At 37.9% G+C, this 13,342-nt stretch overlaps 1 protein-coding gene across 1 annotated transcript in view; it reads right to left on the bottom strand.

Annotated features, from left to right (window-relative positions):
* SLC9A9 (solute carrier family 9 member A9) overlaps positions 1–13,342 on the bottom strand; it is a 226,536-nt gene that overhangs the window by 167,204 nt on the left and 45,990 nt on the right. Inside the window, exon 5 of the mRNA XM_082767482.1 lies at positions 2,163–2,278. Within this exon, the coding sequence (XP_082623608.1) occupies positions 2,163–2,278 (116 nt within the window). The remainder of the gene's footprint in view (positions 1–2,162; positions 2,279–13,342) is intronic.

The raw sequence follows: 13,342 nt of genomic DNA, 5'->3' as shown, positions 1-13,342 counted from the left end.
TTCTCAGAGAAGCTTGTCAGGGGTATTAGCACTAACACAGCATGTCATGTGCATCATGAAATGCTTTTTGTTCTTTTTCCTGTAACCGCTCAACTGAAAATTTTGCAAAAATCCAGTGTACCTTTCCATATTTTTCACTTTGTTTTTGCATGATATTGTAGTTAGAATATCAATAAATTCTCTTTTCACTTCCTCCTTCACAGTTTTTCCATAGATGCAAAACCAATATTTTGATACCAGAGTAGTCTTACTATGAACATAGTCAGTGTAACAAAAATTTGCTAAGTCTATGAATAACTTTGAAGTTAGCCCTGTTTTAATTATTAGGTTGGATAGGAAATACTCCAGAGGTCCCTTCTGATATACACAATTCTGTAACTTGGAATTCCACTGAATCTGTTTCTCCCACACTTGGGTATTTACTGTAACTGTAGGCTTTAAACCTCACATCTGCAAGTTCTGGTCAACATATTAGTACCGATCTTTTCATAATTGTATTAACCATGTAACACTGCATTCAAATTCTAAATTGATACCTTATAAACTATATTTATATGGCCATATCTGAAAGTTAGTTCCCCATATCTTTAAACTAGGTTAGATCACACATTTTATAAGTGATCTGGATGCAGGACTCAAATACATGCTAAGTAAGTTTGTAGATGATACTAAATTAGGAGGAGCTGTTGACACCCTCAGGGGTAGAGAGGCTTTGCAGAAAGATCTTGACAAACTAGAGGGTTGGGCACTCACCATCTGTATGAAATTTAAAAAGAAAAAAAAAAAAAGTGTGCCTGGGGTGTGGCAATCCTGAATACACATGCAGGCTGGGGGACAAGAGAAAGGATCTGCGGATCCTGGTTGATTGCGAATTGAATATAAGCCAGCAGTGTGCCCTGGCAGCCGAAAGGGCCAACCATAGCCTGAGATGCATTTGGCACAGCATGTCTGGATGGTTGAGGGAAGTGACCTGATCTGCTCTGCACAGGTGTGGCCTGTGTGCAGTTTTGGGCACCACAGTATTCAGAAGGATATAGAAATGTTAGGGGGCATATAAATAAGGGTAACAAAGATGGTGAAGGGTCTAGAGTGGAAGACGTATGAGGAGTGTCTGAAGTCACTTGGTTTGTTCAGCTCAGAGGAGACTGAGGGGAGACCTCATGGCAGCCTGCAGCCTCCTTAGGAGGGGAGCAGAGTGGCAGGCTCGATGATCCTTTTGGGTCCCTTCTAACTCAGGATTTTCTATGTTTCTTTGAATGTCTATGTTAATTAACCATAAAGTTTAAGGCTCACAGAAGTTCTCATATTAGCAATAAACAGTCAGGTGTCCCAGAGACTGGAGAACATTATTCCAATCTGATAAAGGAGGTATTGAGGAGGCATTGGGGAGGCAAGGACAATCCCCAGACATGGACTGTATATCTCGAAACAAGACACTGGAACTCATGATAAGGAAGCGGCAGACGGACAGAGAAACAAACGTAAGGACTATAAATCTCAAAACTGGACATTGGAATTCATTATAAAGATACAACAAACGGGAGAATTAGCAACAACCAGCTCTTGCAATTAAGAAACCTGCCAATTCAGCAGATTCCTGACCAAAGGTGAAAAATACACTGTGAGGAAGACTCGGGGTCTTCCTCCCAAAGACCCCTGCCCACGTCCCAAAGACCCCTGCCCACAATTCTTGGAAGGCTCTACGCAGGCGCAAGGTGCCAAAAGGCTAATTAGCATGAGAAGCGAGGGAAGGCGGGGATAGGTAATGCATATGTATAGGTGCTTGTAGAATATTGATAGATTGATTGTATAAATTCAAGACTGCTTTCCGCTTTAGGTATGCACGATAGGTGGAGAGATCCCCCGTGCATCCAGCGCTGCAATAAAGAATATACCACTTAAAGGAATTTCGGCTTCGATCTTTGAATCAAATCTCTTCAGCAACTTCATTTGTAAAGTTTGTAAGATTAACACAGGTAAATCTTACACAGGGGATCTCTGGAGGCAATTTGATTTACGATAATCAGAATATAAGACACTTAAAGGGATGAGAATCAAAACTGAGAACAGACACTCAACATTTTTATGGCACATACAGACATTATATTTTTATTTACTCTTCTGACTTTTGAAAAAAAAAAAAAAATATTTTAAATTGTTACCTGGATCTGTGGCAGACATCAGTGATCCAAAAAACAAACAGTCAGTGAAGTGGAATTCCCATGCTTTTAATTGGCCAATGTGTACCATGGCCTTCACAAAACCATACATTATCAAACTGTAAGAGGAAAGAAAAGACAGTCATTAAGACACAGTATATAACACATGCATATTTCACCATACTAAGCAGTTTCTTGTTCTCTTCAGCTTCTTTTAAATAAACATACCGTATGAATCCTGAACATAAACTGCTGTCATAAAAATCCTATTTCCTATTCGACTATTCAATTATTGTGTCAAACTTTACAGACAATCCAAATGCAAAGACTTTTCTGAATAATTGCCATCTGCTGTTGGCAGAGGGCAATACCGTTTATTTTTTAAAACTGTTTATTTTTCGGAAGAAAAGACAATATAAGCTTAAGCAGACCAAATTGACTAATATTGTAGAAACTTTACATAAAGACAGTTCTACAGTCAGCTATGTGGCTTGTTCTAATATCTCTAAATGAAACTATCAGCTTTTAAATTTATTTGCATTCAACATTCCAGGTGATGTCTCTAAATGAGACAGACACTGAACAACTCAGAATGATAGTGAGGCAACAAGGTCACACTTTAAAATGCACTGATAAATCTTCAGTAATTTCAGAGAATTACTGGTTAAATAATTAGGTAATAATATCAGGGATGTGTATTCTAAGAAGATTCTTGAAATATCTTGAAAAAATGAATTTGCTTGCTGTTACAACCTGTAGTAGATTTTTAAAAAAATTCATGCAATTCCAATCCAATTAATAGTAAAAAAAATTCCATTCAATAGCTTTTCCACAAACAACACACAAGTTAACAGCTGTACACTTGTATCTACACATTTTAAAAAATTATTTAAACAGAGTAACATGCATCCACATATTCAGCTATGTTTTGTCCTCTGCTGTATTCCTTCAAAGTTTCTGAAGTCACATGAATACAGATCTGAGTGATAGATAAGTGCTAAAAAAACAACTAAACAACCAACAAAAAAAAAAAAACAAAAAACAAACAAAAAAAAAACAACACACAGCCTGAAGGTTAATTGCAAATTGTTTTCAGTACTTCACCAAACTGTATATTTTAGCTGTAGTATACTAAACCTATTGAATTAAGAGGGAAACAGATAGGTCACCACAGAATTTCCTGATGGTTGGAAATATATATGCATGTATTTACATCAGCTACCTAGTTAATCCCAAATTGTACTAAGACAATTTATCCATCTGTAGGTGTTCCTGAGTGATAAGCTCACATTTTGTCTGTTACCAGAGAACAACAATTCAAGATCCTGTAATGAAGATAGTCTTTTTATCCCCAGCACAAACATGTATATTTTTAGGAAAGAATTCTTCAGTGCTACTATCCTGATTTGCAATTTTCTCAGAAGTCAGCAGTAATTGAGGTTAACATATAAGTGTCTTTTAGAAATAATTGCCTGAACCTACTCACAGTTTTGATCATGGATATTCTTCTGATTCAGTTAAAATACTTTAAAATAATAATTAAAATTAAGACGTGACTGTCTGGCATATTTAGTCCTGATAATTCTTAAATACCTTCTGGAGTAATCATTCTGGACTTTAGCATTGTTTCTTATACAATAGTAAGTATTTACAGTATGTCTGTCACAGTACAAAGTTGTAGATGAACTGGACAAGCTTGGATTCAGGTGTCAGGAGCCCTTTACTGACATAGGAGGTCTAAGTTTGCCATAAAGCTTAGTGAGGTAGAAGACTTAGGGAACCTGGCCTTTATTCACATACTATTCAGTTCTTGGCTGCACAGAAAAGGGAAATAAAACTGAAAAGTGGGCTAAACAATGGTGCTAATCAGTGAGAGGTTAAGCTTCTCTTTGTCTTAGTATTCTGTTTTTAATTTGAGAGATATTTAATCCATTTTGATAATGCTACAGTGGCAAAAGTCTGATTTTTTGAATATAAACCCAATTAAGTGCAGGCAAAGATTTGGATTATGTGAGAAACTGCTGGTTTAAATAAACCTCAAGAACCTGTATTTGCACCACTGAGCACATATGAAAACACATACACAAATCATTTCACATTGTGAATTAATTTTTCAAACACATTGGTTTATCTTCAAAAGCTGTAGATTTTTAATGAAGGCAATACATTATTCAAAGTGATCATTAATCATCATTTATGAGAGTAATTTCTTAATGGACACAGCCACACAAAATGCAAAAAAGCCTACTTAACTTCATATAACTTTAAAATATCTTAAAATTACTTTGAAACAGAATTAAGTTCTTTCATTTTCGATTGTCACTTTCTACTCATCTCCAAATTCAGTTTCTTGTCATCCTCTCCAAACTACACAAAAAAGTTCATCTTAGAGGCTATTTTGAAAAGTGTAAATCAAAGGGCAGTTCTGAACTGGATTAAATTCTCTGATGTTTGTAAAATTAATGGGACTATGGCAGTTCATACCAGCTGAGAGTTTGCTCTTGGGAAAATCGTTTCATAAATTCTTCATAGCACAGGATAGACTCACACATCTAATTAATAATCTCAAATTTAACTGATTGTATTTCTTTAGAAATATCACAAGCTGAGCATGTCATGTGTTTATTTATTTATTTTTTATTAAATTTACATTTAAAATAAAATTGCTTTAGTTATGCTCAATATGAAATCAGATCCTTTTCTCAGTTTCATAGGTTAGAACAAAGACAAATTCCACCTAAATCACAGTAGTTACCATGCATTTTAGAGTGCTAAAAATGAGATCAGGCTCTAGCACTGTGTATTCCAGCGTGTTATTTTTTATTAATAAAAAATGCCAGCCTGGCTTTATCATTTATTCACTGACCGAGATTATTTAGGTGACACAGTCTAGTATAGTCAAATTTAAATAATAAAGCAATTTATCTATGAGAAATGTTAACAACAAATCTCATTAGAGTAATAGTTAATAATGAATTGTGACTTTTCCAATGTATATTTAAAAGTCAAATCTCATCTGGATACTTGAGCTCCTAACTATAGTGCTATTAAACATCAATACAGTACCAAACAATATAGCTGTTCTTAGTGGGAACCCGAGAAGGAAAGCATACCCCAATGACAGTAGCACATGAATCCCAAGGAAACACCTTCATTTTTCCTAAATACTAACTTGCCAAAAAGAGACTCTAAGTTCCCCATACCTAAAATCTGTTCCACCTTGCTTATCATTAGCCATTATTCATTAAATTAGTCAGCTGAAAATTACATGAATTTGAAAGTGTGATGTCGTAACTGGTGATCTGGGTCCTCATCCTGTGTGAGGGAAGTCTGAGTGTGAGGCTACACTTCAATGTCTACTTCTTTTCTGCTCTACCCCTCCAGCTTTGTACCCCTCCAGCTTTTGTAACTTGAAGCTGTGGATTTTGCTAGGTGAAAAAGTGTCTCTAACCATATCTGTTTTGGATCTAGGAATATACGGCTATTTAAGGAACTACGTGCAATCAGTACAGAGCAGGAACTTATTTTGGGTTGCTTCTTATTATGAATAAATATGCAAATTCAACAATTTTCATATATGACCAGATACTAGATGATGAGAAACATTATATTTTAGAAAAAAATGCCAAGTAAACAGATTAGTAATAAATAGTTACTGAAGACATCAGATGGACTCGTTGGTGCTAGTTTACTAAAGCAAGCAATATTTGTGAATAACTGATTTGGTCAGGGATTTGGAATATTAATCAAGGAATACAATAGAAGAATAAAACTCAGATTAGCTGTACTGTAGAAAAGCTGACATTTTCTACACAAACATAATTTTTATTGAAAGCATAGGGAGGAGCACATCAAGCCAGAGCAAGTATTTTATACCTTTAACAGAAAAATGTAAAAACAGTAATGTAATGAAACACAGGAAAATTCAGAATTTTCCAGATGATGCAAGTCTGGCACATACAAAGTGCCTCATCTCTAAAAAATGCTACATACAATGCTGTTATTGCATAGTACAGGAGACACCATATAAGTATTTGACCTGAATCATTTTCTGGGAAACCGAGCTTTTACTATCAGTATTTCTGGTATGAATAGACAAGTACATCACATGGAATTTCAATAGAACACAAAATAAACTTCAAACTAACCTAAAAAATATAAAAAAAAATCTAAGTAAACAAATACCAAAGAACCAGAACAATTTCACATGGCATCAGTGGTTCTGGGCATCTGACCACCCTTGCTTATTTAGAAGTTGGACCGCATTTAAACTCATGTGAATAAAGGAGGAAGAATATCTGTATTTAAAAGGTGTAGGTATTTAACTACCACTGTAACTACTGCTGCTACTAACATTTTATTGCTGTGCCTTCAAGAACAGGATTCAGAGAGCACATTGCTAACTTGGTACTGCTGAAAGTTTCCAAAGGATTTATTTATAAAGCTGCTCTCTAGGAAGGCTAGTCTGGGATTGGGACATCTTTGAACCAGCTGCTGTTTAAATGTAGAGTAAGAAAAAGAGCCCTCTCCTAAAGACTTTAGAGTAACGACTACACAAAAAACTATTTCAATGCTCAGGAAAAGCTGTAGATGCAGCTGAACAGAAGCCTGTTTTTCACAAGAGTTTCCTTTAGCAACAGCTGGTTTAAAGAAGTGTTGTGAAGAAATACCTTTTTTTTTTTTTTTTTTTTTTTGGAGGGGGGGGAAGCTCTTGTCAGAAAATTCTAACAGTTTAACATCTATCCAACATCTATCACAGCTAGTAGAAGAGAAATAATTTGTAGTTTTACAGTGAAGACAAGCAGGGTCTGTTTGATGTGGAATTGAATAGGGAAGCTGTAGGAAAATTCAAGGAGAAGCTGTCAAGGGGCTGGGAGAACAATTTTAACAGAAACATTGTGAATAGCCACAAATGGGGTCAGGCTACATGAGGCAAGGCATGAGGAAAAAGATATTGGAGTCATCAAGACAGGAAATGAGAGCCTGGCAAGAATTTTAGCTACACGGCTTGACAAGAAAGGCTACATAAGAGACATATCAATAAGCAGCATACCTGATATCTAAAAAGCTAACAAAAGTCTATACTATACCTAAATACAGCTGGCAAACAGCAACCCAAGTTAGTAGCGTTTCTGGGAACGCAATACCACAGGATGTCCCAAAGAACTGTTGAGAGGGCTACATACGCATGAACAGTGAACAAAGTAGGGGACAAGGTGACAATGACAGGCAGAGATTGCCACAGACAAAGGAAGAACCCTATCACATCTCCTAGTTTTGTGCTTCTTGACCTTCAAAAAGGAAATAAATTGCTTCCATCTAAAGTTTCTATCTTCACTTAAAAAGCAAAAAAGTGATGCTTGCTGGTTCAGAAGAAAACTTTTTGTAGAATCACTGTCAAACAGCTGTTGATATTGTGGCTAAACATGGTTCACCTTTTCTAGTCTCAAATGCATATAGAACAAGAGGGTGAAACAGCAGAATCACAAGGGTTGAAATGAAGGAAAAAAGGAAAAATAGTAACAGAAACTACCCAACACTGTCCCATCAATGTGGCAGATGATTTATAGAACATAACTAATACAAAACAAAATTGGTATTATGCTCACTCATATTTCCAGAGACTGACTCCAAGAAGCAGTGCTGTCTCTGGACTCTGACCTGGCCTGCTACACAAATGTATAGATTATTCTGTGTTTGTGTTAGGTAGCTTAGGCAAATATGAGGTGAGAGAAATACAAGTTGAGAAATACAAGTTGAAATAAGTCCTGCAAATCTCTCATGGTAAAAATGTGCCTGAACAGTGTAGTCGGAACTTTCTTTTCACAAGGAATAGCAATATTAATAAGCCAACAATAGGCAAAGGAGAAGAAAGATGTTATTCTTGCTCATGTATGAAGTAATATAGTGGTTGACTGATTGATATCACAACACTAATAAAGAGAGCCACTAGTCAGAATTTAAAACGTATGCTGCAAACCATAAATAGTAGTGATGAAAATGAAATACTCATTCCTTTATTCTGATCTTTCTATTTCTACCACACCAATATATTCCTATAACTTCTGTACAGTGGAATGTTTCACATCGTTGTTTTTGCTACAATGATTCATTATTTCAAAGTGCTGTATGTGCTAGTATATTCTTTTTGTCTTCTAAATCAGTTTTGTCACTAGAAAGGTTATTGTGAGTTTTTCTTCAGTAAATCACTTGGTAACTAATCAAAGCAAGAGAAGACCAAAAAAAGGGCAGCACGATGAAGTTACGTCAATAAAGAAGCAGGAAAAAGAAGTGAAGAGGAGCAGGCTGGCAGAATGGAGACCAGGATGGGAACAGGATGGGAAATGTTTCAGGTAACAGTGCACCAATAATAAATTTATCTTACACTATTCTGTATAAATTTCACACATAGAAAACCCCTTTGGTTATACAAATAACTGGAAAAACAGAAGAGAAATGGGCTTTACATGTCACGTGTGTTTACCTGAGGTACAATGACTGTTCAACAGCTGAGTATCAGTAGTGTTATATAAATAATTTTGTATCTATGGACCTGACAGCAAATGTTCAAATGAACACACGTTTGCCCCAGCAGGACATCAGCTGATGTAAGAAGAGTTTTTGCTTAACATTTTCCAATGTGCATGATTTTTTTTTTTTTTTTTTTTTACTATTTAGAGATTGTCTCGTGTTTCCCCTCTTAACTCAGTTTTGATGGGGAGGTCTAATGGAGAGAAACACACACCTCAGAGGTAGGATGATGTATGTGGATGGGAGTAAGAAAGGCAGCATTCAGTAACCATGGTATCTTAGCTCGTCAGATATGCCTATGGACTTGGGCTTCTGTGAAAGTAATGCCTGTTCAGAGTTATTCAACCAGGCAGGCAAACACATAATGAATGTGGATGAAAAAATGCAGCTCGAGTTTCTATATGAATAAATTTGGGGATGACTGGAAACAGAAAGTTCAAACTTAAATTATTCATATTATTAAAAATATTTATCTTACGTCTTATACCACCCTTTATTGGTACAGGACCAAAGAGGGACTGTCCTTACTTATGCTAAAACTAGGAGAGATCACCTGAAACACATGCAATCACACCCAAGCATGGGCTTCAGCAAGGTGTCTACATGCAAGAGGGCAACTCAGAGGTTACCGTGGGTGCGGATGCACCCATTACTGTGTCTGTACCCAATCACAAGGCTGTTATGCCTGAGTAGGCTAAAGTAGTCAAAGCTTCCTTTGCCTTTAGGAAAAACCCAACCATTCTTGTGTTTGATGCTTTAGGTACGACACGAGTGGTCAGAAAACCTGAATGTCTGAGCCTTTGTTTAAAAGAACCCTCCTATGGAGTCTTGCTCAAAAAAGTAAAGAATTGCTACATTTCAGTATTTTGGTTAGTCTCCTGTAATGCTTTTGACCATGGAAAATATCTGTTGTGATACTAAGATTTTGCTCAGGCTCAAAATTTAAAGATGCAATTGTAGATTTTCCTAAGTAATGCTAACAATGTGGCAAAAGCAAGTCAAGACATTCATCTCATTATGCCCCAATTGAATACCGTCCTCAAGCATATTTAACCACATGTAAATCAGTTGATATATTATTGTTTGGTTATGTCATGGTCTGTCTATTAATTTGTCTAAGAAATGTTATATATGGAGTGGTAATTCGTGTCGAGAAAATGGTTGATATTAATAAAGAAGGGGGAGATTTGGGAATATGGCCATGGGGGTTGGAAAGCCGCATGGTTGAGATAACATTAGACTCTTAATGACAAGGCCATCAGGAATATAAAAGAGTTTAGAGGGAACAAAGAAGGGTGATTCAGGAGACTCCATGCAGTCTCCGGTTTCTTGTTCTCCAGATGGTTCTCTTGTTCTCCAGCAGTTAAGGCATGGATGTTTCTGGGTGTTTGCTGTTGTTGTTACATTCAAAGTTGTTTGACCAAAGAAAAGTTGTTTTGAAAAGAAGTGCTGTGGGGAGAAGAGTATAAGAGGGAAACTGCCCTCAAGATAAAAAAAGAAAAAGGGCAGCACGATGAAGTTACATCAATAAAGAAGCAGGAAAAAGAAGTGAAGAGGAGCAGGCTGGCAGAATGGAGACCAGGATGGGAACAGGCATTTTGATTGCCTCATGGAGATAGGTTCGGCCAGACTCAGCAAACTGCTCAGAGAAGCTCGTACAGAAAGTTGCTGGGAATAGGCGCACTGGAGCTGGAGAGAAGCTCGATCTGAGAGAAGCGGACCTGTGCACACAACTGCCTCTCGCTGGTAAGCAGTTGTGCATTATGGGGAATCATACGTCCTTAGGAACAAAGACTGTCCTGGTAACCTTACAGCTCATTCTCCTTCTTAACAATTGGACAGTTTACAATCCTGAAATATGGGACCAAACTGAGGTCAAGGTGTGGGACCCTGCAACTAAAAACGACAAGGTTGCAGTGGGATTGCTCGGCACCTGGCGAGCAGTCTCTGAGGCCTTAAAGAGACATGTGGGACCACAGTCAGAAGCATGTGGTTTGCTAGATAGTGAGGGAGCTGCGGGCTCCTTTACTGATCCAACTGCTATGCCATGGGCCCCTCTGCTGCTGCAGCCATCGAAGGCTTTTGCTGTTACGCCCCCTGTTGACCTGAATGTGCCTTTTGACCCAGGCCTATTGGCCTTGAAAAGGAGATGGATATGCTTTTCTTCAATGTGGGAAGGACGGGATACATAAGGCCTGAAGACTGAGTTGCTTGACAACTTAAAGCAAGACATATTGTTCAAAGGGAATGGAAAATGGAGACTTGTATGTAATCAAGAAAAGGAGTGGAAGATGGAGACTGTTGAGTCGTGGAACTTGGAGGATTGTTCGTTACCTTTTATGTATAGGCGTACTCTATTTTAATAAGTTTAGTAACTTAAAGGATTGTTTGTTACCTTTCCTGATTGTATAGTATTGTTTGCTACCTTTTCTGATCATACATATGTATAGGCGTACTCAATTTTAGTAAGTTATGGAACTTAAAGGATTGTTTGTTACTTTTCCTGATTGTACGTATATATAGGCATACTTGTGTTTAGTATGTGTTATAAATTAGACCACACAATTTACAGGTCTATTGTAATTATTTTATTAATCAAGTAAGCAGACACAAGCAAAACAGCGCTGGGCGGCTGGGGAGTCTCCGCTCCGCAACAGCACACACCTTCCCTTTCCAGGGTAGCTATTTTATAGCAGTCGAGTTCCAGCTTATCGAGACCTATTGAACTGGCTGAGGCTGCGCAGTTTATTGTTGAGAGGGGGGGTCGTTGTTCCTCTGCTGGTGTTCACACGTTGTGCTCGTATTCAGGTGGGGGTAATGAAGCGGCAGACAGGATGTCTGGTTTCACTCAAGGATGTGTATCCAATACTCCCTCCTGTTATCTGCTTGCTTTAATCCTCCCCTTTACCAAGGCCGTTAATTTGTACAACCTTATCTCTTCAGCAGTTTCTCCAAATTCCTCAAAGACAATGAACAAACCCCCCACTAATTTATCACAATCCCTCCTTTTTCTTTTTCTAACATATTTTGTTCATTGAATTTTTGCAATATTTGCTTGCTGAGCATTAAAGTTTCTGTGTCTTCCTTCTCCTGCTCAAGAAATTCATACTCAGCACGCACGAGCATAAGATGAGCTGCCTCTAATCGGCTTTTCACAATTGCGATTACTCGATTGAATATACATGGTCCAAAAGTCAGTGCTAATATTAATAACAACAAGGGCCCCGCTATGGTTGATAGCAGGGTAGTAAGCCAAGGTGAGTAATTAAACCAGGATTCATACCAATTCTGACGAGCTTCATTTTCCTTTTTGCGTTTTTCTAATCCTTCCCTCAATTTAGTCATTGTATCTCTTACCACCCCAGTATGATCTGCATATACACAACATTCTTCACGTAGGGCTGCACACAGTCCTCCTTGTTGTAAGAAAATCAAATCCAACCCTCTACGGTTTTGGAGTACCACTTCGGATAATGACCTAACCGATTTTTCCAGAGCTGTTATTGATTGCTCTATACGGGCCAGATCCTCATCTACGGCAATGCGTAGAGAAGTAAATTCCTGGCTTTGTTTTATCAGGGAAGCAATTCCAGTTCCTGCACCTGCAGCCCCAAGGGCCATTAAAGTGGCTAAGGTGACAGCTGTAATAGGCTCCCTCTTTACCAGATGGTATTCAGCCACTGTGTGATAGGTATACATATACTCTTCAGTGTGGTATAGAATCCTTGGTATAATGACCACCTGTACACAAAAATCATGAGATATGCTAAACAATTTTAAAGATAGGCAAGGAGTGACTCCCAACAATGAACATACCCACCTAGTATTATTTGCAGGAATTAACCATTTGTGTGTTTGGTCCATTTTTTCAGTGGCATGGCATAGATCATTTTTATCTCTTGGAACTGTGCCGATACATCTACCTTTTCCCGTAACTTGAGTCAGAGTTATCCCGATTTCCTGACCCCAACTGCACTTGGAAGGATTTGACTCATTTGAATATTCAGGCCTCCCCATATCTCCTATAGCTTCATAATATGGGGGCTTAACACTTACACATAGCCAGCATCCTTCAGTTATCTCAGGATTAGTTTGATTTAGTACCTGGAAACTAGCATTTATAACTTTCCACATACTACTCTCGGGTACAACCCCTTTCCTTTTTTACAATGCTAGGAAGCAGTGTGGGAAAGGATAACTTTGTCGTCTTATTAGAAAACACTGTAGTAGGTTGTGCAGTCCCAGGTATCTTTACAGTCTGGGCAACCAAACCTTCCCCTAATAACTCTTTATTAGGCCCTACTACCTTGGATATCTCGGGTTTTTCCTTCTTTATTAATATGAGTCCTCCCCTGTCAGTTCCAGGTTCCGTATACCTTATTCCCCACACTCTTCCCATGTTCCACCCTCTATCCGTGGGTTGGGTAACATTTAAAAAGAGATATTTACAGTTTCCACGTCCTCCCCACCCTTGCGGTGGAATGCACCCATATGGACCCCATTGGACCCTTAGGTATTTATCTCTACCGTATCCCGGTATCCAAGTAGGGGCTATAGTCTCACAGCCCCAATAGCTGCAGTAATATTGATTAGGGGAGTTGCAGTACCCCTTTCCAGGATTCGAACTTGGGCACATATAAAATCCCATATAT

This window comes from Aythya marila (assembly GCF_965140915.1).
Source record: "Aythya marila genome assembly, chromosome: 9".
Classification (NCBI taxonomy): Eukaryota; Metazoa; Chordata; class Aves; order Anseriformes; family Anatidae; genus Aythya; species Aythya marila.
The sequence above is the reverse complement of the archived record's forward strand: the minus strand, read 5'-3'. Positions and strand labels throughout refer to the sequence as shown.